This window comes from Muntiacus reevesi, chromosome 4 (assembly GCF_963930625.1).
Source record: "Muntiacus reevesi chromosome 4, mMunRee1.1, whole genome shotgun sequence".
In the NCBI taxonomy this organism is placed as follows: Eukaryota; Metazoa; Chordata; class Mammalia; order Artiodactyla; family Cervidae; genus Muntiacus; species Muntiacus reevesi.
The window spans coordinates 127,791,476-127,812,186 of NC_089252.1; the positions used below are offsets into that span (position 1 = coordinate 127,791,476).

The 20,711-nt window shown below is 37.8% G+C and overlaps 1 protein-coding gene across 4 annotated transcripts in view; it reads left to right on the forward strand.

The window, feature by feature from the left end:
- PTPRQ (protein tyrosine phosphatase receptor type Q) overlaps positions 1 to 20,711 on the forward strand; it is a 291,398-nt gene that overhangs the window by 188,179 nt on the left and 82,508 nt on the right. For all 4 annotated transcript variants that reach the window (XM_065934147.1, XM_065934148.1, XM_065934149.1 and 1 more), the window contains one exon: positions 19,563 to 19,684. In XM_065934147.1, the coding sequence (XP_065790219.1) occupies positions 19,563 to 19,684 (122 nt within the window). The remainder of the gene's footprint in view (positions 1 to 19,562; positions 19,685 to 20,711) is intronic.

The window sequence follows — 20,711 nt, forward strand, 5'->3', positions numbered from 1 at the left end:
GACTTTCTATACTACTTTTATCCCCTTTTTCTTTATCCTTAAAAACTAATTTTCTACTCAGTTTGTCAATAAAATACAAAAGAGAATACAGTTGTGTTTCTACCACTGTGATTAAGAGAGAAAACTGAAAAGATTAGTATATTTCAGAATTTGTGGCCACAGGCATATTATTTTTCTTGGCATTCTCAAACTAACTAGCTTTTTATCTGAGTATTCATATGGGGATGGGAAAAATAAATTAGTTTTGAAAGTTATAAGAATGAGTTGGTCACTCTTCATTTAGTTTCATAAATGAAGTCAACATTTTTCTAATGATAAAAGAATTTTACTTACAGTAAAAAATGTGTTATTATATTAAGCCAAGGAGAGATATTCTGAGGTGGCATTTGATATGAAAGATGAAAATACACCATATATATCATTACAAGACAGTATATGTAGTGAGCTAACATATGTATAAGAATAAGAGAAATTAGAATAGTCAGGCATTTTTAAGATTAAATAAATAAGGATTAGATGCTGATTCTGCATACCAAAGTTGAAAAGCATTATAGACATTTTAAAAACATAAAAGGTAATCTGGATGAAGAAATCTATTATGTATTTTATCTGTCATTGATTCAAAAAAGTATTATGTCATTTTATAATATAAGAAAATAAAATTATGAAAATGAGTCATTTCTGTGAATTAAAGAAAACACTAAATAATATAAAATCAGTATTTAAAATTCATGCAATTTATTCTAATGGCATCAAGTCGTGCCCAAGCACTTACTACCAGAAACTTTTAATCAAAACCTGGAGCTTCTTTGGTAAGGAGCTAGTAATTGATGGCTAGTTTCAGGTCAAATGATTCAACATTTGAATAGCTCAAATAAAAAGACCACCCATTTGGAATAATATTATAAAATATTCTAAAATGGCTTATAGAATAAGAATATATATTGTATTAACTCTCTCTGAGCTCATAAAGAAGAACACTCAAATTGAAGATGCAGGGAACAATGAGAATGCAAGCTGAGAATTAAATTGGGTTATTTTCTGATTCTGGGTCTACCTCTGTACACTGAAGTGAATAAAAGTAACAATATTCAGCCAACTCAGGCACACATTTCTTTCTCCCACCTACTCTGATCTAGATAATTGAAGCCGAATTGCTTTTCTCCTTAAATCATCTGTATAACAGCTATTGCTCTCTTCTTCACAGTGAGTATGCATAGCTACAAACGTAAGCACAGAAATTACAAATGGCAGAAATATTTAACTTGAAACATGGAAGTCTTCCAGATTATTTTATGTATCTCTTACTTCTCTTGATTATCCTTAGACTCAAAAGGGATTTGAGTTGTATGTGGGGGAGGAGTAGAGAATGGAAAGTTGTTAAATATCTCTGTGGTCTGTAATAGGTACTTATAATGCTGAGGAAATGTACAATTTTAAGAGTGTGGGTGTGAAATTAGTATGGAATGAAATGGGACTCTCGTAATGTGCATCTCCTATAGACCACCAAGACTGGAAAGCAGCAAGAAAGGAAAATTCCTGGGGTAACACTTAGGTTGTGAAAACCACGGGATACCATACTCATGAGGAATTTTAACTACCCAAACATCTGTTAGGTTAAAAAAAATTCAGGAAAACATGCCTCATCAAAGAAGCTTCCAAGGAATGCAACTTTATGATTTAAAAAGAAGAAAACCAAATAGAGGGCAAAGCACTCTTTAACATCTTAAAAAATGAGACATTGTTGATGCATTATTATATATTCAGTTGTTTTTCTTAATATCTCCTAAATGGTGTAATGAACTTATAATGTGAATGCTATCATAATAGAGGCAGATATTCTACTTTCTATAAAGAAGCAATTATATAATGATAAGAGATGTCAGCCATAAATAGGAAAATATAATTCATGACATGAAGAAACCCAGTTGGTGGCGTGAGTTTTTATAATAGGCTCTATCCTATTGCCAGTAGAGGAAGCAAATATAATTTATTCTAGACATGATGGTTGTACTTCTGCAGAATTAATTAGTTGCTGTCAAAAGTCTTCTAAGTTAGTTACCCAAGGCTGCAAAATGTGTAATTCAAGATGACATCTGTCTCTTCTAGACTATAGATTGAAGTTACTAGTATGACCAGTTAGGTTTCCACAGGCATCTTGAACTCCATATTACTACTCTTCCCGCCCCATTGCATGCCTTCTCCTATTTAGATGTTCCCTGTCTCAGTGTATAATACATTGTTCATCTAACTGTTCAAGTCAGGGACCTAGGAATCATTCTTAATTCTTTTTAGCCATCCCCACCCCTCAGTCCATACCTGAATCAAATTTCCCTTCTAACTATTTCTTGAATTTTTTATGTTTCTCTGTTAAGGTTAAATTCATACTGTTAAAATACACATCATAGATTATTACAAAAAATATCTAAATGGTCTTTCTGTTCTCATTTTCTCTACCCCCCACCTAAACATAGATTTTTAATATATTTATTTATAATTTCTCTGTCTAAAATCTTTTGTAGTTTTCTGTTTCCTTTTGATATGCTCTATAAGATTACCAACATCACTGCAGACAGTGACTGCAGCCATGAAATTAAAAGATGCTTGCTCCTTGGATTGAAAGTTATGACCAACCTAGACAGCTTACTAAAAAGCAGAGACATTACTTTGCCAACAAAGGTCCGTCTAGTCAAAGCTATGGTTTTTCCAGTAGTCATGTATGGATGTGAGAGTTGGACTATAAAGAACTCTGAGCACCAAAGATTAATGCTTTTGAACTGTGATGTTGGAGAAGACTCGAGAATCCCTTGGACAGCAAGGAGACCCAATCAATCCATCCTAAAGGAAATCAATCCTGAATATTCATTGGAATGGCTGATGCTAAAGCTGAAACTCCAGTGCTTTGACCACTTGATGCAAAGAACTGACTCATTTGAAAAGACCCTGATGCTGTGAAAGATTGAAGGCAGGATGAGAAGGGAATGACAGAGGATGAGATGGTTGAATGGCATCATGAACTCAATGGACATGAGTTTGAGTAAACTTCGGGAGTTGGTGATGAACAGGGAGGGAGGCCTGGCATTGCGGTCCATGGGGTCACAAAGAGTTGGACACGACTGAGCAACTGAACTGAACTGATAAGATTATCTATGATTTTTGCTTATATTCCCCATACACCCCTTGTTGTTTCCCCTTTGTGCTCCAGAATCTTTGCTGCTCTTTCTTACTGTCATTTCTGTCCTCTTTTGGAGACCAAAAGGCCTTTTCTTTATGTTTCACACCAAATATCTCCTCTGCAAAGCCTTCTGTCAATTCCTCTTTCTACTCCCACCTTCCAAAAGTTGTTTCTAAACACTGAACCTATTACAACATAACTATTTATCTCTTCTTTAGATTTCTGAGCTCCTTAAAGACAGAGTTGAGCAGTGATCATGTCTTGTGTATGTTTCTACTCTTTATACCTACTCAGTATTTAAGACTGAATGAATGTGGCATTTGGACTCAAGGCAGGCATTGGCTTTAATGTGAAAGTATTTCAGTGTCAAAATTCTCCATTGCAAAATCATTCATACTAATTTTCTTCAAATTTTCTTTTTGTCAAATTGTCTTTCAAATATTTGCATGGTGCCTGTCAAAATTAAAATTCTCCCAGGCAATTTCTATTCATGTGTGACATGTTCAGCTTCTTTTTCACAAAACCAGTATATTTTATATTGTTGATATGTGTTTTTTCGTTAACATCAGTGAATTAATGCTTACAGGGAAGAACTATGCACATAAATTGAGTATTTCAAACCGTGAAAGAAAATAATTTCTTCATAAATTTCAGAGTAGATTGAAGTTTGAACAGTATATAAATAATTAACTGAGATAATAAGTTGTTAATGAATTTATGAAGTGGAATATAGTTGATAGTTCATGAAGAAGGCAAAGGAGAACAATATCTAAATTTGGGCTGCTAAGTATGTTTAGAAAGAAAGGATATTTAGGTGAAATCATAGTTTAAAGAACATACTAGTGATTATATAAAATTATTTTTAAAGGATTCAACTGTATATTTAATTTAAAAGAACATTTGCCAGGTTATTAACAGTTTTCCAGAATATAAATAAAAATATTTTGAAATTCTATTACATAAACATGTAGAATATTTTTCAGTAAAGTTGCTAAAAATTGAAGGATAAGAATGATTATTATTTTTCTAAATCATCAGTATTATAGAAAATCTGGTTTATCAAAAGGATAAAAGGAGAAAAAAATCTTTCTCCCAATAATAATTAGCAGTATTTTATCTTTTAATGATCTGATGAATTTTCCTACTTTCTCATTTCAAACTTCAAATCTCATGTTCAATTTAATTTATTTTGACTTTTCTGAGAATCTTCTCTCTCTTGGTTCAGAAAGAGTTGTGAAGTAAGTTTAATTCTTTGTGATTTCTGGTCATTAACCTCAGTTCAGGTCTGCCTCAGTATTAAACCCCGAGTCAACAAATTTTCAGCTCTCTTTTCTTCTGCATTTGTAAAAGAAGTAGGGATTTGACTACAGAAGACTCCAATTTCTGAAGAAAGTGTAGGATTGCTATGTCTGGTAGTGTTGGGCACTTTTGGCTGGGCCCAGTAACTGCGCTGAGACCCCTTGACTGGACAGTTAATAATGACAGCAATAACTGAGCTTAGCAAGGGTTTACTATGTACTGGTATTAGTCTAAGCTCTTTATACACATCAGTTTATTCATGAGCCTCATTCATTTCTAGGATAGAGCTTGTGCTCTTAGATCTTGACTAGCAAAGCCTCATGGTGGTGTGAAGGTACTAAGAGGTGGAAGATGTTAAGCAGGATTACAAAGGCAAGATAGGTAAAATCATAATTTAAAGGAAATTAGAGCATGGATATAAAATTAAACTATATAATAAAGTATTCAATTCTGTATTTTTTAATTTTTTATTGAAGTATAGTATGTTTGCAATGTTGCATTAATTTCTGCTATACAAGACATAGAGAATAGACTTGTGGAAACAGTGGGGGAAAGAGTTCAATTCAGTTCAGTCGCTCAGTCGTGTCCAACTCTTTGCAACCCCATGAATTGCAGCACTCCAGGCCTCCTTGTCCATCACCAACTCCCAAAGTTTACTCAAACTCATGTCCATCGAGTCAGTGATGCCATCCAGCCATCTCATCCTTTGTTGTCCCCTTCTCCTCCTGGCCCCAATCCCTCCCAGCATCAGGGTCTTCTCCAATGAGTCAACTCTTCGCATCAGGTGGCCAAAGTATTAGAGTTTCAGCTTCAACATCAGTCCCTCCAATGAACACCCAGGACTGATCTCCTTTAGGATGGACTGGTTGGATCTCCTTGCAGTCCAAGGGACTCTCAAGAGTCTTCTCCAACACCACAGTTTAAAAGCATCAGTTCTTCAGCACTTAGCTTTCTTCACAGTCCAACTCTCACATCCATACATGACCACTGGAAAAACCATAGCCTTGACTAGACAGACCTTTGTTGGCAAAGTAATGTCTCTGCTTTTTAATATGCTGTCTAGGTTGGTCATAGCTTTCCTTCAATGGAGTAAGTGTCTTTTAATTTCATGACTGCAATCACCATCTGCAGTGATTTTGGAGCCCAAGAAAGTAAAGTCTGACACTGTTTCCACTGTTTCCCCATCTATTTGCCATGAAGTGATGGGACCAGATGCCATGATCTTAGTTTTCTGAATGTTGAGCTTTAAGCCAACTTTTTCACTCTCCTCTTTCACTTTCATCAAGAGGCTTTTTAGTTCCTCTTCACTTTCTGCCATAAGCGTGGTGTCATCTGCATAGCTGAAGTTATTGATATTTCCCCCGCCAATCTTGATTCCAGCTTATGCTTCTTCCAGCTCAGCGTTTCTCATGAAGTACTCTACATATAAGTTAAATAAGCAGGGTGACAATATACAGCCTTGATGTACTCCTTTTCCTCTTTTGAACCAGTCTGTTGTTCCATGGCCAGTTCTAACTGTTGCTTCCTGATTTGCATATAGGTTTCTCAAGAGGCAGGTCAGACAAATTGAGAGAGTAGCATTGAAACATATGCATTACTGTATGTAAAATTAGATAGCCAGTGGAAATTTGCTGTGTGATGTAGGGAGCTCAAATCTGGTGCTCTGTGACAACCTAGAAGGGCAAGATGGGGTGAGAGGGAGGTTCAAATGAGACGGGATATATGTATACCTATGGCTGCTTCATGTTGATACATGGCAGAAACCAACACAATATTATAAATCAATTATCATCCAATTAAAAGTACATTTAAAAAATTTCTGCTGTGCAGCAAAGTGACTCAGTTAGCATGTATGTATTCTTTTTCACATTCTTTTCTATTATTGTTTATCATACGCTATTTAATATAGTTATCTGTGCTATACAGTAGGGCCTTGTTGTTTATTTGTTCTATATATAACAGCTTACATCTGCTAACCCCAACCTCCCACTTCATCCATCCACTAATCCCCTCCCCTGTGGTAACCACACGTCTGTCCTCTATGTCAGTAAATCTGTTTCATAGATAGGTTCACTTGTGCATATTTTAGATTCCACATGTAAGTGATATTGTATAGTATTTGTCTTTCTCTTTCTTGCTTACTTAAGTGTGATCATCTCTAGTTGCATCCATGTTGCTGCAAATGGCATGAATTCATTCTTTTTATGGCTGAGTAATAGTCTACAGTATACACGTACCTTAGCTTCTTTATCCATTCATACGTCAGTGGACATTTAGCTTGTTTCCATATCTTGGCTATTGTGAATGGTGCTGCTATGAATATGGCAATGCATGTATCTTTTTGAATTACTGAGTTTTGTCTGTATATGCCCAGGAGTAAGATAGCTGTATCTTATGGCAACACTATTTTTAGCTGAGGAACGTCCCTAGTGTTTTCCATAGTGGTTTACATTCCCACTAACAGTGTAGAAAGGTTCCCTTTGTTGCACATCCTTTCCAGCATTTCTTATTCATAGAGTTTTTAATGATGGTCACACTGACCAGTGTGAGGTGGTACCTCATTGAAGCTTGGAATTGTATTTCTCATTAATTGGTGATATTGAGCATCATTTCAAAAGCTTTTTGGCCATGTGTGTTTCTTCTTTGGAAAAATATCTATTTAGGTCTTCTGCCCATTTTTCAATTGAATTATTTAGTTTTCTGTTGTTGAATTGTATGAGCTGTTTATATATTTTTAAAATTAAACCCTTGTTGGTCACATTATTTACAGATATTTTCTCCCATTCTGTAGGTTGTCTTTTTGTTCATAATTTCTTTACCATACAAAGGCTTATACATTTGATGAAATCAATTCTATATTTAATGTCAAAAAAGTTTTCTCAGGGTGTTAAGGAAGTTTTCTAGAATATAAATATAAATAATTAGAAGTCTGCATTTGCATAAATAACTGGATATCTTTCAGCAAATCACTAAAAACCAAACAGTTAAAGGAAATTTAAAGGATAATCAGTATGTGATATTATTAGCTTTGAAAACCAAATCTAAGAAAGACCTAGAGATACTATGCAAGTTTCTAATTATAACCCACCTGACTCCATTCTCAAACAAATTGAATGGGACTTGCCCTAATACACATAACCTCTAACTATATTTTTGGTTTCTTTTCTCTTCAGTTATACCCTTGGTAGTTATTATACAATGATTACACCTACATGTAACGCATGTGAGAATGAAGTAGCAACACTTTTGTCAGTCCTAACTCTTTGCTGTGGTGATGGCCTTATCACCAGCTTGTCACCGAATTATTCCAGCTTGTTCCTACATGTAGCTTCAAAGTACCGTAGAACTGATGTTGTCTTATATTCTTAAGGAACAAGATGACCTCTTACTACTCTAGAAACTTTGGAAATAGAAGGGAGTGACGGTAGGGAGAATTCTCTATATAGTTCATCAATAATTAAAATACATGAAAGGTACAATGAGCCAGTGTGTGGCGTATCTGTTGTCTGGATGCACATTTCCATTTTTATCACCAGCTCCCAAGCCTTTCACCTCTAACTACATCCCTAGTCTTCACAGAAGCAATAATTTAATCCCCCTTTCCATCCTTGTTATCAAGAGTTCTAATCTGAAGGGCCCATGCCACAGCTTTTTCCAGTTGTACATTGATATTATAGAGCTGCTGCTGCTGCTAAGTCACTTCAGTCGTGTCCGACTCTGAGCGACCCCACAGACGGCAGCCCACCAGGCTCCCCCGTCCCTGGGATTCTCCAGGCAAGAACACTGGAGTGGGTTACCATTTCCTTCTCCAATGCATGAAAGTGAAAAGTGAAAGTGAAGTCGCTCAGTCATGTCTGACTCTTCACGACCCCATGGACTGCAGCCTACCAGGCTCCTCCATCCATGGGATTTTCCAGACACGAGTACTGGAGTGGGCTGCCATTGCCTTTTCCAGATATATAGAGCAGTGGCTCTTAAACTTGTACCCCAGGCATTAGAATTGTTAGGAGGACTTGTTAAAGCATGCAGTGCTGAACCCTCCCCACATCTGATTCAGTAGGTAAGGGATGTGACCTCAAAATCTGCTTTTCTAACAACTTCCCACATAATATTGATGCTATTGTGGAGACCACATTTTGGGAACCACTGTTATAAACAGTTGTTTTGTAAACATAATGCTATTCTAGAAAAAGTCATATTATTTTATTAAAAAAGCAGTGGAACTAATATGAGAATATTTTCATTCTTACCTGGCATGGCTAGTATTGGAAGTGAGAGATTTTTGGCATTTTCTATTTTTTCCCACTTAAGGCAGTCTGAAATGACTCAGAAAATGACTCATTCAGCATCAAAGAAAATAGTCCTACAATGAGGTCTAATACTGTAGGCATCCACGAATCATCCTTGGTACTCATCAGTCTAATAGGTCAGATTCTTGTGCTTGTAATATTTGCCCTTTGTGCTACCATCTTGCTGTTGGGAAATCTGGCTCCTCGTGGAACAAAATTAGTCTTGTAAAATGGTAGGAAATATTTCACACACCAGCAGTAGTGTCTCATACTGGGCAGTGAAGTCACTCAACTCTAGGGAAAGATTCACCACCAGGAAGGATAGCCAGCTAGTGCGGTATTGTAACCAGTGGGATATGTTCCGAGAAGGATAGCCAACTAGTGAAGTATTGTAACCAGTGGGAAATGTCCCAAGTGGCTCTTGGACCACACCAATAAGGTCAGTTTCACTGCTGAACTCTTTCAGGGCTCTTGATGCCCTGAATTGTTTAAGATGTAAGGAATCCACCCAAACCACCCAGCCAGTGAGATTCCCCTTAGTCCTGAGAGGCATGTAAAACTTAAAGCAAATTCTTTCAGGTATGGCAACTCAACAGTCTTAGAGGCTGTTAATATTTGTATAAGCTAAGGAAGGATGGGAATCATTCATTTAATGATGACAGCAGCTAGGAATCTGGTGGTCCAGGGTACCAAACCCTGAAACTAAAATACCCTGGAGTGAGGAACTTTTAAATAAACTTAAATTGAACTTAAATTCAAATAGATATGTGGATAGTTTAATCACAACGTGTATGGAACTCGAGATTTTTTGTCTTGTGAGCTGCTGTCAAGTCATTTATTTATTTATGTTTATTCTTTAGGAAGGTCACTGCAGCATGCATGGAAAACCATAGAGAATTTTCTACAACATTTTCATCATTAAATTTACAGGGATCTGCTGCAGGCAAAGTTACTAATAAGTCTTTGAATGTGCTTATTCTGAAAGCGCAGTATTAGACACACCAAAACTTGATGGTTCTTAATCGAAGTGGCATAGACTTGGGGGCACTCAAACTTTTATATGGACTAGGCAAAATGATGGTGTATCCAGACTCCCCTTTCAGCTAACACACTTAACACGGGGACACAGATGGATGGGAAAGGTGACCCTGACCCACAGAGGACCCACATTCCTGTGCAAGGATAGAAGCATGATAATCAGGAAATGATGGTTGTTAGTTACAGAAAATGCATTATTGTGAAAACCAGGGGAAAAGTGCGTATGAGAGGAAGTGATTGGATTATGGGGAATGAGAGAATAAGGATAGATCATTCCTACTGAGTAAATTGCTGTGATTTATAAGAGAAAGGGTATAGTGATATCTTGGCCCATTACTGACTAGATTCATTTCACAAACAATCCTAAATCAGAATGTGACAGTTTATGGGGAGACAAACAAAGTCTCCCAAAGATGCTTATATGTTACTAAAGCTTTTAAACTGGCATATTTTCAACTCCCCATACCTTTATTGCTTTCAGTTGCCTTTATTTTGGTAGTTGATGTTCATAATGATAATGTTGTATTCCCCCATAATTTCATATTATATAACTCTAATAATAGTCTATTACACACTGGAATAAAAGACAAAAATAATACTGAATTATTTTATTATGCATTTTTAGAATTTTGATAAGTTCCAAGAGAAAATTGTCTAAAAGAAACTTGAAAATGTTATTTGCTTAAAAGTCCACTATAATATTTGAACAATATTAAAATAATTAGATGCTCTTCTATAATATACTTTGAGCATTTTGGTGTTCTAAATATTTCTCTTAAAATATCCATGAATTAATCAGATGTTTATCTTTCAGTGCTCTACACAGATGAAATATATATTCCATTATATACTACGTGCATATAGTATATTCATATTTAAGTTAGTTAGGTATGTTCATTTTTTATTTCTGATTCAGAAGGTCTTTTTCCATCATATTGTAATTCTTTAAGAATATAGATGAATATAATATGTTCTAAGAGAAATATTTCATAAAAGATTTAACAAAGGGGACACTTATGTAACAAAAGAGGAAATGTCATCAAGTTTACTGCAAATGCAAATGTTATTAACAGTGATTATTTCTTTTAAAAAAAAGAAAAAGGACCTTAGGCAAGTTCAAGAATTAAAGCACAGTTCAGCCAGGGGGTAAATGCCTTGCCTTTCTATAATGATTGATTTGTGTACAGAACTTAAAATATTTAGTAATTCAAGTAGTTAGTGTGTTCCATGAATGATCTCTGAATGTCATTTTCCTCTCAGCTCTGCTTGGGGTAGCAGACACTCCCTGATGAGGGCTTTGATTGCTGGTATTAAAGGAATGGATGCAGGGTTGACATTTTACTATGAAAGACGAGAAGTTGAAGCAAGGCATCATACTGTTTTCTGAGCTGGTCCACAGACACACTTGCAAGGCTAGCTGAAGTTTCCCTTGGGAAATGTTTTGAATCTGTCCTCATTTGAGACTCCAAAGATCTAAAGTGCAAAGCAGAGATGACACAGACATAGAAGAATTATTTCCTGAAAATATTTCTATAAACATGCTACCTTCAACTTAATCACAGAAAAAACCTTCGTCAACTTTCTTATCACAGGAAATTTTCAGTAAGCTGTCCGTGTTATTAGGGCAATGATAATGTACCACCTTGCCTGTCTGCTACAATGAGTGAGGTTTAAAAGTGTAGTCCCGACAGTCACTGAGTTGATATATGTTGTAAAGCTGTAGGAATCAGATTTCTGGAGATAATCTGTCCTCTTTTGATATAGTGACTTTTTGTCCATCATCCTGGTAGGAGTTAGATACTGAACATCAAAACCTATAGAGGCTTCTTCTAGTTCATGATGTTAGTGTATTAAACTATGGCTCTTATCTTTCTTGTCTATGAGGGCAGTTCTTACAAAGACTTCAGTCATGGCATTAAAGACCCTGAACAATCTGGCCTCATTCCTTCTCTGACTCTTATTCTAATTACTTGGCTCCAGCCTCACGGGAATCTCTGTTTTTCTAGAACACATTAGGCACAATCCTGTCTCAGAGACTCTGCAGTGGACATTCTCTTCCCCGTGACCCTCTTCCTTCAAATATCCCCATGCTCTTTCACGTCCTTCACATCTTTGTTTAAATGTCACCAGTTCAGAGGGGCATTGCCTGACCACCGTATTTTTTAAAATGGTAACTCCTATCCACCTTCCTATTCCAATTATCCTGATTCATTTTTTGTCATGGTACATATCACTTCCCAACAGTATATAATTTAATTATATGTTACATATTTAAATTTTTATAATGTGTATTATTTTTCTCCCTCTCCTGAAACAGAGGTCCATGATCTTTGTAATTTTGGTTTTTTCCCTCTAATTCAGCACCTCAGATATGGCTGCCTTGAGTATCAGTTCAGTTCAGTCGCTCAGTCATGTCCAACTCTTTGTGACCCCAGAGACTGCATGCAGCATGCCAGGCCTCCCTGTCCATCACCAACTCCCAGAGTTTACTCAAACTCATGTTCATTGAGTCGGTGATGCCATTCAACCATCTCATTCTCTGTCGTCCGCTTCTCCTCCCGCCTTCAGACTTTCCCAGCACCAGGGTCTTTTCAAATGAGTCAGCTCTTTGCATCAGGTGGCCAAAATATTGGAGCTTGAGCTTCAGCAACAATCCTTGCAGTGTATATTCAGGACTGATTTCCTTTAGGATGGACTGGTTTGATCTCCTTGCAGTCCAAGGGACTCTCAAGAGTCTTCTCCAACACCACAGTTCAGAAGCATCAATTCTTCAGGGCTCAGTTTTCTTTATGGCCCAACTCTTACATCCATATATGACTACTGGGAAAACGATAGCTTTGACTAGATGGACCTTTGTTGGAAAAGTAATGTTTCTGCTTTTTAGTATGCTGTCTAGGTTGGTCATAACTTTCCTTCCAAGGAGTGAGTGTCTTTTAATTTCATGGCTGCAGTCACCATCTGTAGTGATTTTGGAGCCCAAGAAAATAAAGTCTGTCACTGTTTCCATTGTTTCCCCATCTATTTCCCATGAAGTGATGAAACCAGATGCCATGGTCTTAGTTTTTCTTGTGTGTGTGTGATGTTACAGTTTTTTAACTTTATTTTTTAATTGAAGGATAATTGCTTTACAGAATTTTGTTTTTTTCTGTCAAAACTCAACATGAATCAGCCACAGGTATTCATATATCCCCTCCCTTCTGAACCTCCCTCCCATTCCCCTCCCCATCCCGCCACTCTAGGTTGATACAGGGTCCCTAATCTTAGTTTTCTGAACGTTGAGTTTTAGGCCAACGTTTTCACTCTCCTCTTTCACCATCATCAAGAGGCTCTTTAGTTCTTTTTCACTTTCTGCCATAAGGGTGGTGTCATCTGCATATCTGAGGTTAGTGATATTTCTCCTGGAAATCTTGATTCCAGCTTGTGCTTCATCCAGCCTGGCATTTCCCATGATGTACTCTGAATTTAAGTTAAATAAGCAGGGTGACAATATACATCCTTGATATACTCCTTTCCCAATTTGGAACCAGTCCATTGTTCCATGTCCAGTTCTAATTGTTGCTTCTTGACCTGCATAGAGATTTCTCAAGAGGCAGGTAAGGTGGTCTGCTATTCCCATTGTATTGAAGAACCTTCCACAGATGTGATCCACAGAGTCAAAGGCTTTGGTGTAGTCAATAAAGCATAGGTAGATATTTTTCTGGAATTTTCTTGGTTTTTTGATGATCTAACGGATGTTGGCAATTTGATCTCTGGTTCCTCTGCCCTTTCTAAATCCAGCTTGAACGTCTGGAAGTTCTCCGTTCATGTACTGTTGAAGCTTGGAGAATTTTGAGCATTATTTTGCTAGCGTGTGAGATGACTGAAATTGTGCAGTAGTTTGAACATTTTTTGGCATTGCCTTTCTTTGGGATTGATTGAAAACTGACCTTTTCCAGTCCTGTGGCCACTGCTGAGTTTCCCAAATTTGCTGGCGTACTGAGTGCAGCACTTTCACAGCATCATCTTTTAGGATTTGAAATAGCTCAGCTGGAATTCCATCACCTCCACTGTATTTGTTCGTAGTGATGCTTCCTAAGGCCCACTAGATTTCACACCTCCAGGATGTCTGGTTCTAGATGAGTGATCACACCATCATGGTTATCTGGTTCATGATCTTTTTTGTATAGTTCTTCTGTGTATTCTTGCCACCTCTTCTTAATCTCTTCTGCTTCTGTTAGGTCCATATCATTTCTGTCCTTTATTGTGCCCACCTTTGCATGAAATGTTCCCTTGGGATGTCTCATTTTCTTGAAGAGATCTCTAGTCTTTCCCATTCTATTGCTTTCCTCTATTACTTTGCATTGATCATTGAGGAAGACTTTCTTATCTCTCCTTGCTATTCTTTGGAATTCTGCATTCAGATGGGTATATCTTTCCTTTTCTCCTTTGCCTTTAGCTTCTCTTCTTTTCTCAGCTATTTATAAGACCTCGTTAGTATACCATTTTGCCTTTTTGCATTTTTTCCCTTGGGCATGGTCTTGATCACCGCCTCCTGTACAATGTCATGAACCTCCATCCATAGATCTTCAGGTGCTCTATCAGATCTAATCCCCTGAATCTATTTGTCACTTTCATTGTATAATCGTAAAGGATTTGATTTAGGTCATTCCTGAATGGTCAAGTGGTTTTCTCTACTTTCTTCAATTTAAGTCTGAATTTGGCAATAAGGAGTTCATGATCTGAGTCACAGTCAGCTCCTGGTCTTATTTTTGCTGATTGTATAGAACTTCTCCATCTAAGGCTGCAAAGAATATAATCAGTCTTACTTCAGTATTGATCATCTGGTGATGTTCATGATCTGAGTCACAGTCTGCTCCCAGTCTTGTTTTTGCTGATTGTATAGAGTTTCCCCATCTTTGGCTGCAAAGGATATAATCAGTCTGATTTTGGTGTTGACCATCTGGTGATGCCCATGTGTAGAGTCTTCTCTTGTGTTGTTGGAAGAGGGTATTTGCTATGACCAGTGCGTTCTCTTGGCAGAACTCTGTTAGCCTTTGCCCTGCTTCATTCTGTACTCCAAGGCCAAATTTTCCTGTTTCTCCAGGTGTTTCTTGACTTCCTACTTTTGCATCCCAGTCCCCTATAATGAAAAGGACATCTTTTTTGGGTGTTAGTTCTAGAAGATCTTGTAGGTCTTCATAGAACCGTTCAACTTCAGCTTATTCAGCGTTACTTGTCAGGGCATAGACTTGGATTACCATGATATTGAATGGTTTGCCTTGGAATCAAACAGAGATCATTCTGTCATTTTTGAGATTACATCCAAGTACTGCATTTCGGACTCTTTTGTTGACTATGATGGCTACTCCATTTCTTCTAAGGGATTCCTGCCCACAGTAGGGAAAACAAAACAAAACAAACCACCACCACCTAGCTGCGGATGGGACTGGTGATAGAAGCAAGATTCAATCCTGTAAAGAGCAATATTGCGTAGGAACCTGGAATGTTAGGTCCATGAATCAAGGCAAATTGGAAGTGGTCAACAGGAGATGACAAGAGTGGACATTGACATTCTAGGAGTCAGTGAACTAAGATGGACTGGAATGGATGAATTTAACTCCGATAATTAAAATATTAATTATTAATTAATAAACACCTTCATAAAGTTTTACTTGGCTTCTGACCCATCCTCTTTTAGAGCCAAAGGCAGGAGACAGGCCTTTGAAACCCACAAAATATCTTTACATTTTTCAAAGCAGATTTTTCCATGAGGAAAATATATAATGATGATGAGTAATGGAATACCTGATCCTAAAGCCTGTCCACTCCTCACTTAACAGTTAAACACAGAGATTCAGAACTGCTATTTGTTAAGTTGCTACTTGTTAAGGTGGGTATAACCTTTCTAAGCAATATCCAGGAAAGAAAGAAGTGGCCACTTGTTTTCTCTAAACATACATGTGTTTTATTTTTTGACTGTGCTGTGTCTTCATTCTTTGTTGCTACGTGCGAACTTTTTCTAGCCATGGCGAACCAAAGCTCCTCTTTGTTTGGCGTGTGGGCTGCTCGCTGTGCTGGGCTCTCCCGGTGCTCCCGGAGCACCAGCCCCAGCTCTCCGCGCACAGACTTCGAAAGTTGCAGCAAGTGAGCCCAGCAGCTGCGACGTGTGGGCTCGGCAGCTGTGGCCCATCAGCCCAGTGGCTCTGCAGAATGTGAGATCCTCCGAGAGCAGGCACTGAACCTACGTCCCCTACATTGGCAGGTGGATTCCCAACCTCTGGACCTCCAGGGCAGCCCAGGGTTGCCACTCTTGAATATGGAGTGCATTCTCCTTTGAGGCATCCAAAAGCAATTAGTTATGCTGGTGGCAGAGTCCTCTCATAGCTATCATTTGTTAAGTCCAGGTATCTAAATGAATTATGCTACAATTTGAGGCCGTTTTCCTAAATCTAGGACCCCAAAATTAGAATATGACTGAAGATCTCAGTATATGCAGCTTGTGTTTAAGTGCTGAGATGCCATGATCTCTTCTACACTAATCACCAGAGAAATCATGTACTTTATTCTGTCATTATTATTAGCACCTCAGCTCATCACACCTGGGAATCCTGGAGCATCCCTTCCTCCCCCTCTCCCCTAGATGTCATATAGACTGCATCTCTGAGTCAGTGTTCAGAGTATTGCACAAAATTCAGTAAAGGTACAAGTAGAAGGATATGTTTGTCATCCACCAACCATTTTCCCACATAATATTTCTTATATATCCTCTATACTAACATTTAAGTACTTCTTTAAATTATTTCAATGCTACTATTAAAAAATACTTTATGGACTGAGTTGAGAGATTCTCTGGTGGATCCAAAGGTGAAGAATCCAGGTTGAGTTGGGCATCTAAATTCCAAAACACATAATATCATTTCTCCTGGAAATGTCCTAAATACCGAGAACTCATTAATAGTCCAAAGATTGTCATTACTACGAGCATTTTAAATACTTAGCTCGTGTTGAAATAAACCTTCTGGCTTTCTTCAGAAAGCCTGAAACAGATATACTTGCCATATTGATACTATCCCAATTTGTAAGGAATTACCTGAAATTTAACAGACTCTTTTCATCTTGCTCCCATCTCCCTTGTTCTAGACTCAGTTTTCCAGTTGCAAGGTAGGCATCTCAATCCATGTCAGTATCTCAGGCTTAATGAGTACAGATCCAAATTTAGCATCCCCTGCCAAGGTCTTGGAGAAGGCAATGGGACCCCACTCCAGTCCTCTTGCCTGGAAAATCCCATGGACGGAGGAGTCTGGTAGGCTGCAGTCCATAGGGTCACTATGAGTCGGACATGACTGAGTGACTTCACTTTCACTTTCATGCATTGGAGCAGGAAATGCAACCCACTCCAGTGTGCTTGCCTGGAGAATCCCAGGGACGGGGGAGCCTGGTGGGCTGCTGTCTATGGGGTTGCACAGAGTCGGACATGACTGAAGCGACTTAGCAGCAGCAGCCAAGGTCTTATCCCCATCAAAACTAGTATCTGTTCTTGAAGGTGCCGTTGTGAATTCTGTCAGCACTCCCCCAGTGTTAATACATGAATTAGCTCTTTACTACACCCTCTGCCTCTCAGCTAGTCAGCCCTTAAGTTCTTTTTATTAAATTTTCTCAGGACTCTGGGGTTCATCTCCTTCTTTCTCTACCTACTGTCACTCTTCTACTTTTGGCTCATCAGATCTTACCTGACATTTTGGAAACTACCTGTCTGAACCCACCGCTTCAGAGCACTTATCTTTTTCATAGCTGCCTGAGATTTCCTCCTAAGTCATTGGAAAAGTACTTTCCTTTTCGAAACTTTCAGGGACATCCCATTGTTTAAAGAATGAACCTCAAACCCTTTATCATAATCATCGAGTGCTGCCTAACTTAATTTCCAAATGACTGGCTGGCTTGTTCCCTCCCCAACCCCTTCGTGAACACTGATCTTTCTGTGATATGTCTATTCCTTGAATATAGGGATTCTGAAATTTTTTTGCACCATGGGTTCCTTCAACAGTCTGGTGAAGTGTGTGGACCCCTTCCTAGAGTAATATTTTTCAGTGTATAAAATAATAAACATAAGATTACCATGGAAAGCCAGGCTGCAGAAGTAAAATTCTATCTGTCTGTGGACCCTGTTGTTTATATCTTTGTGGCTTTGCTTATGACCCTCTTAGCAAAGAAGTGCCCCTGAGCCTGCCCTTCTGATTATTGAAATCCGTCTCACGTTTCAAAGTCTCTTCAATCCCCATCTCTGCAACTTTACCTTGACTCCCTGCCCATCTGTACTCACCACTTTGTCCTCTGCCCTCTCATAGCAGATTATTTGTATTTCTAATTAGTTCTAATCTTTCCTTTGCCCTTTGTAATAATAGTTTGTATTAATTGACAAAAAGGAGCAGACACTAATGGGCTACTTTCACACATTTTGTGCTTGCTCGCTTGTAACTCTTTTTAAAGCACTGTGAAATCTGCATATAAAGAGGACACTGAAGTCCAGAAGTTTTGTTGTTTGACAAAGATTATACAGCTTGTTGCTGTTACAAACTTATTTCAGGAAAGGAATATTTGATTTTCTTCTTTACACCTTCTCAGGATCTAAGGAATGATATTGTTAAGTAATGTTTGTTTATGTGGGTTTAAAAATCAGAAGTGCTGGGAAATACTCATCTCCCAATATATAATGCCCCTAGTATTGACGGGAAGAGGCAACGGTGCCCCACTCCAGTCCTCTTGCCTGGAAAATCCCATGGATGGAGGAGCCTGGTGGGCTGCGGTCCATGGGGTCGCTAAGAGTCGGACACGACTGAGCGACTTCACTTTCACTTTTCACTTTTATGCATTGGAGAAGGAAATGGCAACCCACTCCAGTGTTCTTGCCTGGAGAATCCCAGGGACGGGGGAGCCTGGTGGGCTGCCGTCTATGGGGTCGCACAGAGTCAGACACGACTGAAGCGGCTTAGCAGCAGCAGCAGTATTGACGAGGGGCCATACTAGGAGAGAGATGTGTACGGCGGTGTTCCTAGGTCAATGTCTATGTCAAATTAACCGTGACTAATTCCTTCTTAACAAACTGAAAACTCTTCTCGTTCCTAGTCATTTCAAAAATTAAAATTTACACAAGAGTTTTCAGCAGTCAGTTCCTTAAAATGTTATCCCTTGTTCTGAACTCCTGATGAAAAGACAATAATATTAAAAGTAGGACAAATTAAAGAATTTGTTTGGAATCAAAATGAATTCAGGAAATATTTACATTTGTAACGATAAGATCTGTTGTATAACCTATTTCCTATGTTATCACCTCAGTGAAGACAATAAACCAATCCAATTTACATTTGTAAGAAAATACATTTTAAATTAATTCACTTGAACAAGTTGCATTTTTCTGTAGTCAAATGCATTCCTGCTAGTTTCTTAAAACAACATTATTAGGCTATTTTGAATAAATAAAACTATTTATTTATTCAAATGTTTATTTTAGCAATTAGTAATGCTTTCTTTTCAAAATGTTGTTTTGAGATTAAAAATCATGTATTTATGATCGATCAGTAATTTCTCATGTGGGAGTTCTTTATGTATAGTAATTATTTTTAAAGGAATTACATCTTTTGATTTGGGAATGCCTTTTAGTATGCTGTGAACTATAATATATAATTCATTATCATTATCCTTCTTATGGCCTTTTCTGTCATCATATTGTGGCAAATACTAGCTTAAATGTACAAAGGTAATTGAATTTTTTTCTATTTTCATAGCTCCAGATGGTCCTCCTGAAAATGTGCATGTAGTAGCAACATCACCTTTTAGCATCAACATCAGCTGGAGTGAACCTGCTGTCATTACTGGACCAACCTTCTATTTGATAGACGTCAAATCAGTAAGGCCTGTCTTGTCTTCTGTGAAAGGTAGCATAGAGCATGGTTAGGAATACAGGCTTTGCAACCAGACTGAATTTTAATCTTAGCTCTGAGGCCTTCGGCAGCTTCCTTTACTTGTTTGTGTTTCAGCGTCCACATCTGTGAAATAAAGCTAGATGATACTGCCCAGGGTGCAGCGTTTTTGTGAGGACTAAGTTAGTCAACATACATAAAGAGCTTAAAACATTGCCTGATACCTAGTAAATATTCAAGAAGTGCAAACAAAATATTGTCGTTATTGTTATTTATCTTCAGGGTATTGATGATATAGATAAAAGAGGTTGAGTTTAAGTTGACAGTAATATATTGGTTTAAAATACAGTGGAAAAGAACTTATAAAAGAATGGACAAGGCATTAGGAGTCATACCTCCAAAATAAGACAATATGAGGGCTTAACTTCGAAAATGATTGAAGCAGAACATGAAAGGTAGTGCAAATAAAAGTGTAAAAAGTTAGCTTCATTCAAGAAAAAGCAAGTAGTTTAGGCAGCGGAACATTCGAAAAGAAAAGGCTGAGAGATGAGACTCGATTGGGAGGCCGACTTAAAACCTGTTGTGGAGTGTGGGTCATGCTAAGTTCAGTGGGGTGCCAACTGTGGAAATAAAGCAGCATTGGGATACAGATTTCTGTTTTACAGAATCAGTATGATCACATTGTAAAGCATAGTTTTAGACCAGTCCTGAGGGTACAAAATTAAAAGAGGCAGGAAACCATAAGAGTAAAACTGGGCAAGAAAAGATGAGGAAATGGAGTGAAGATAACAGAATAAAAAAAATAAAATTTAAATCTACAGGATCTGGAGGGAAAAAACCCATGGATGGTGAGTGAAAATAAACATCAAGGATGACTTTTTGAGATATACATTTTGGAAACCTGTGAGGAGGAACAGATTTGTAGAGGAAAGGCATAGATTCAGAAGTAGATGTACTAAGATGCCTGGGAGTCCCCAGGTGAAGATAGCCCATTAGCAGTATCATTCATGAATC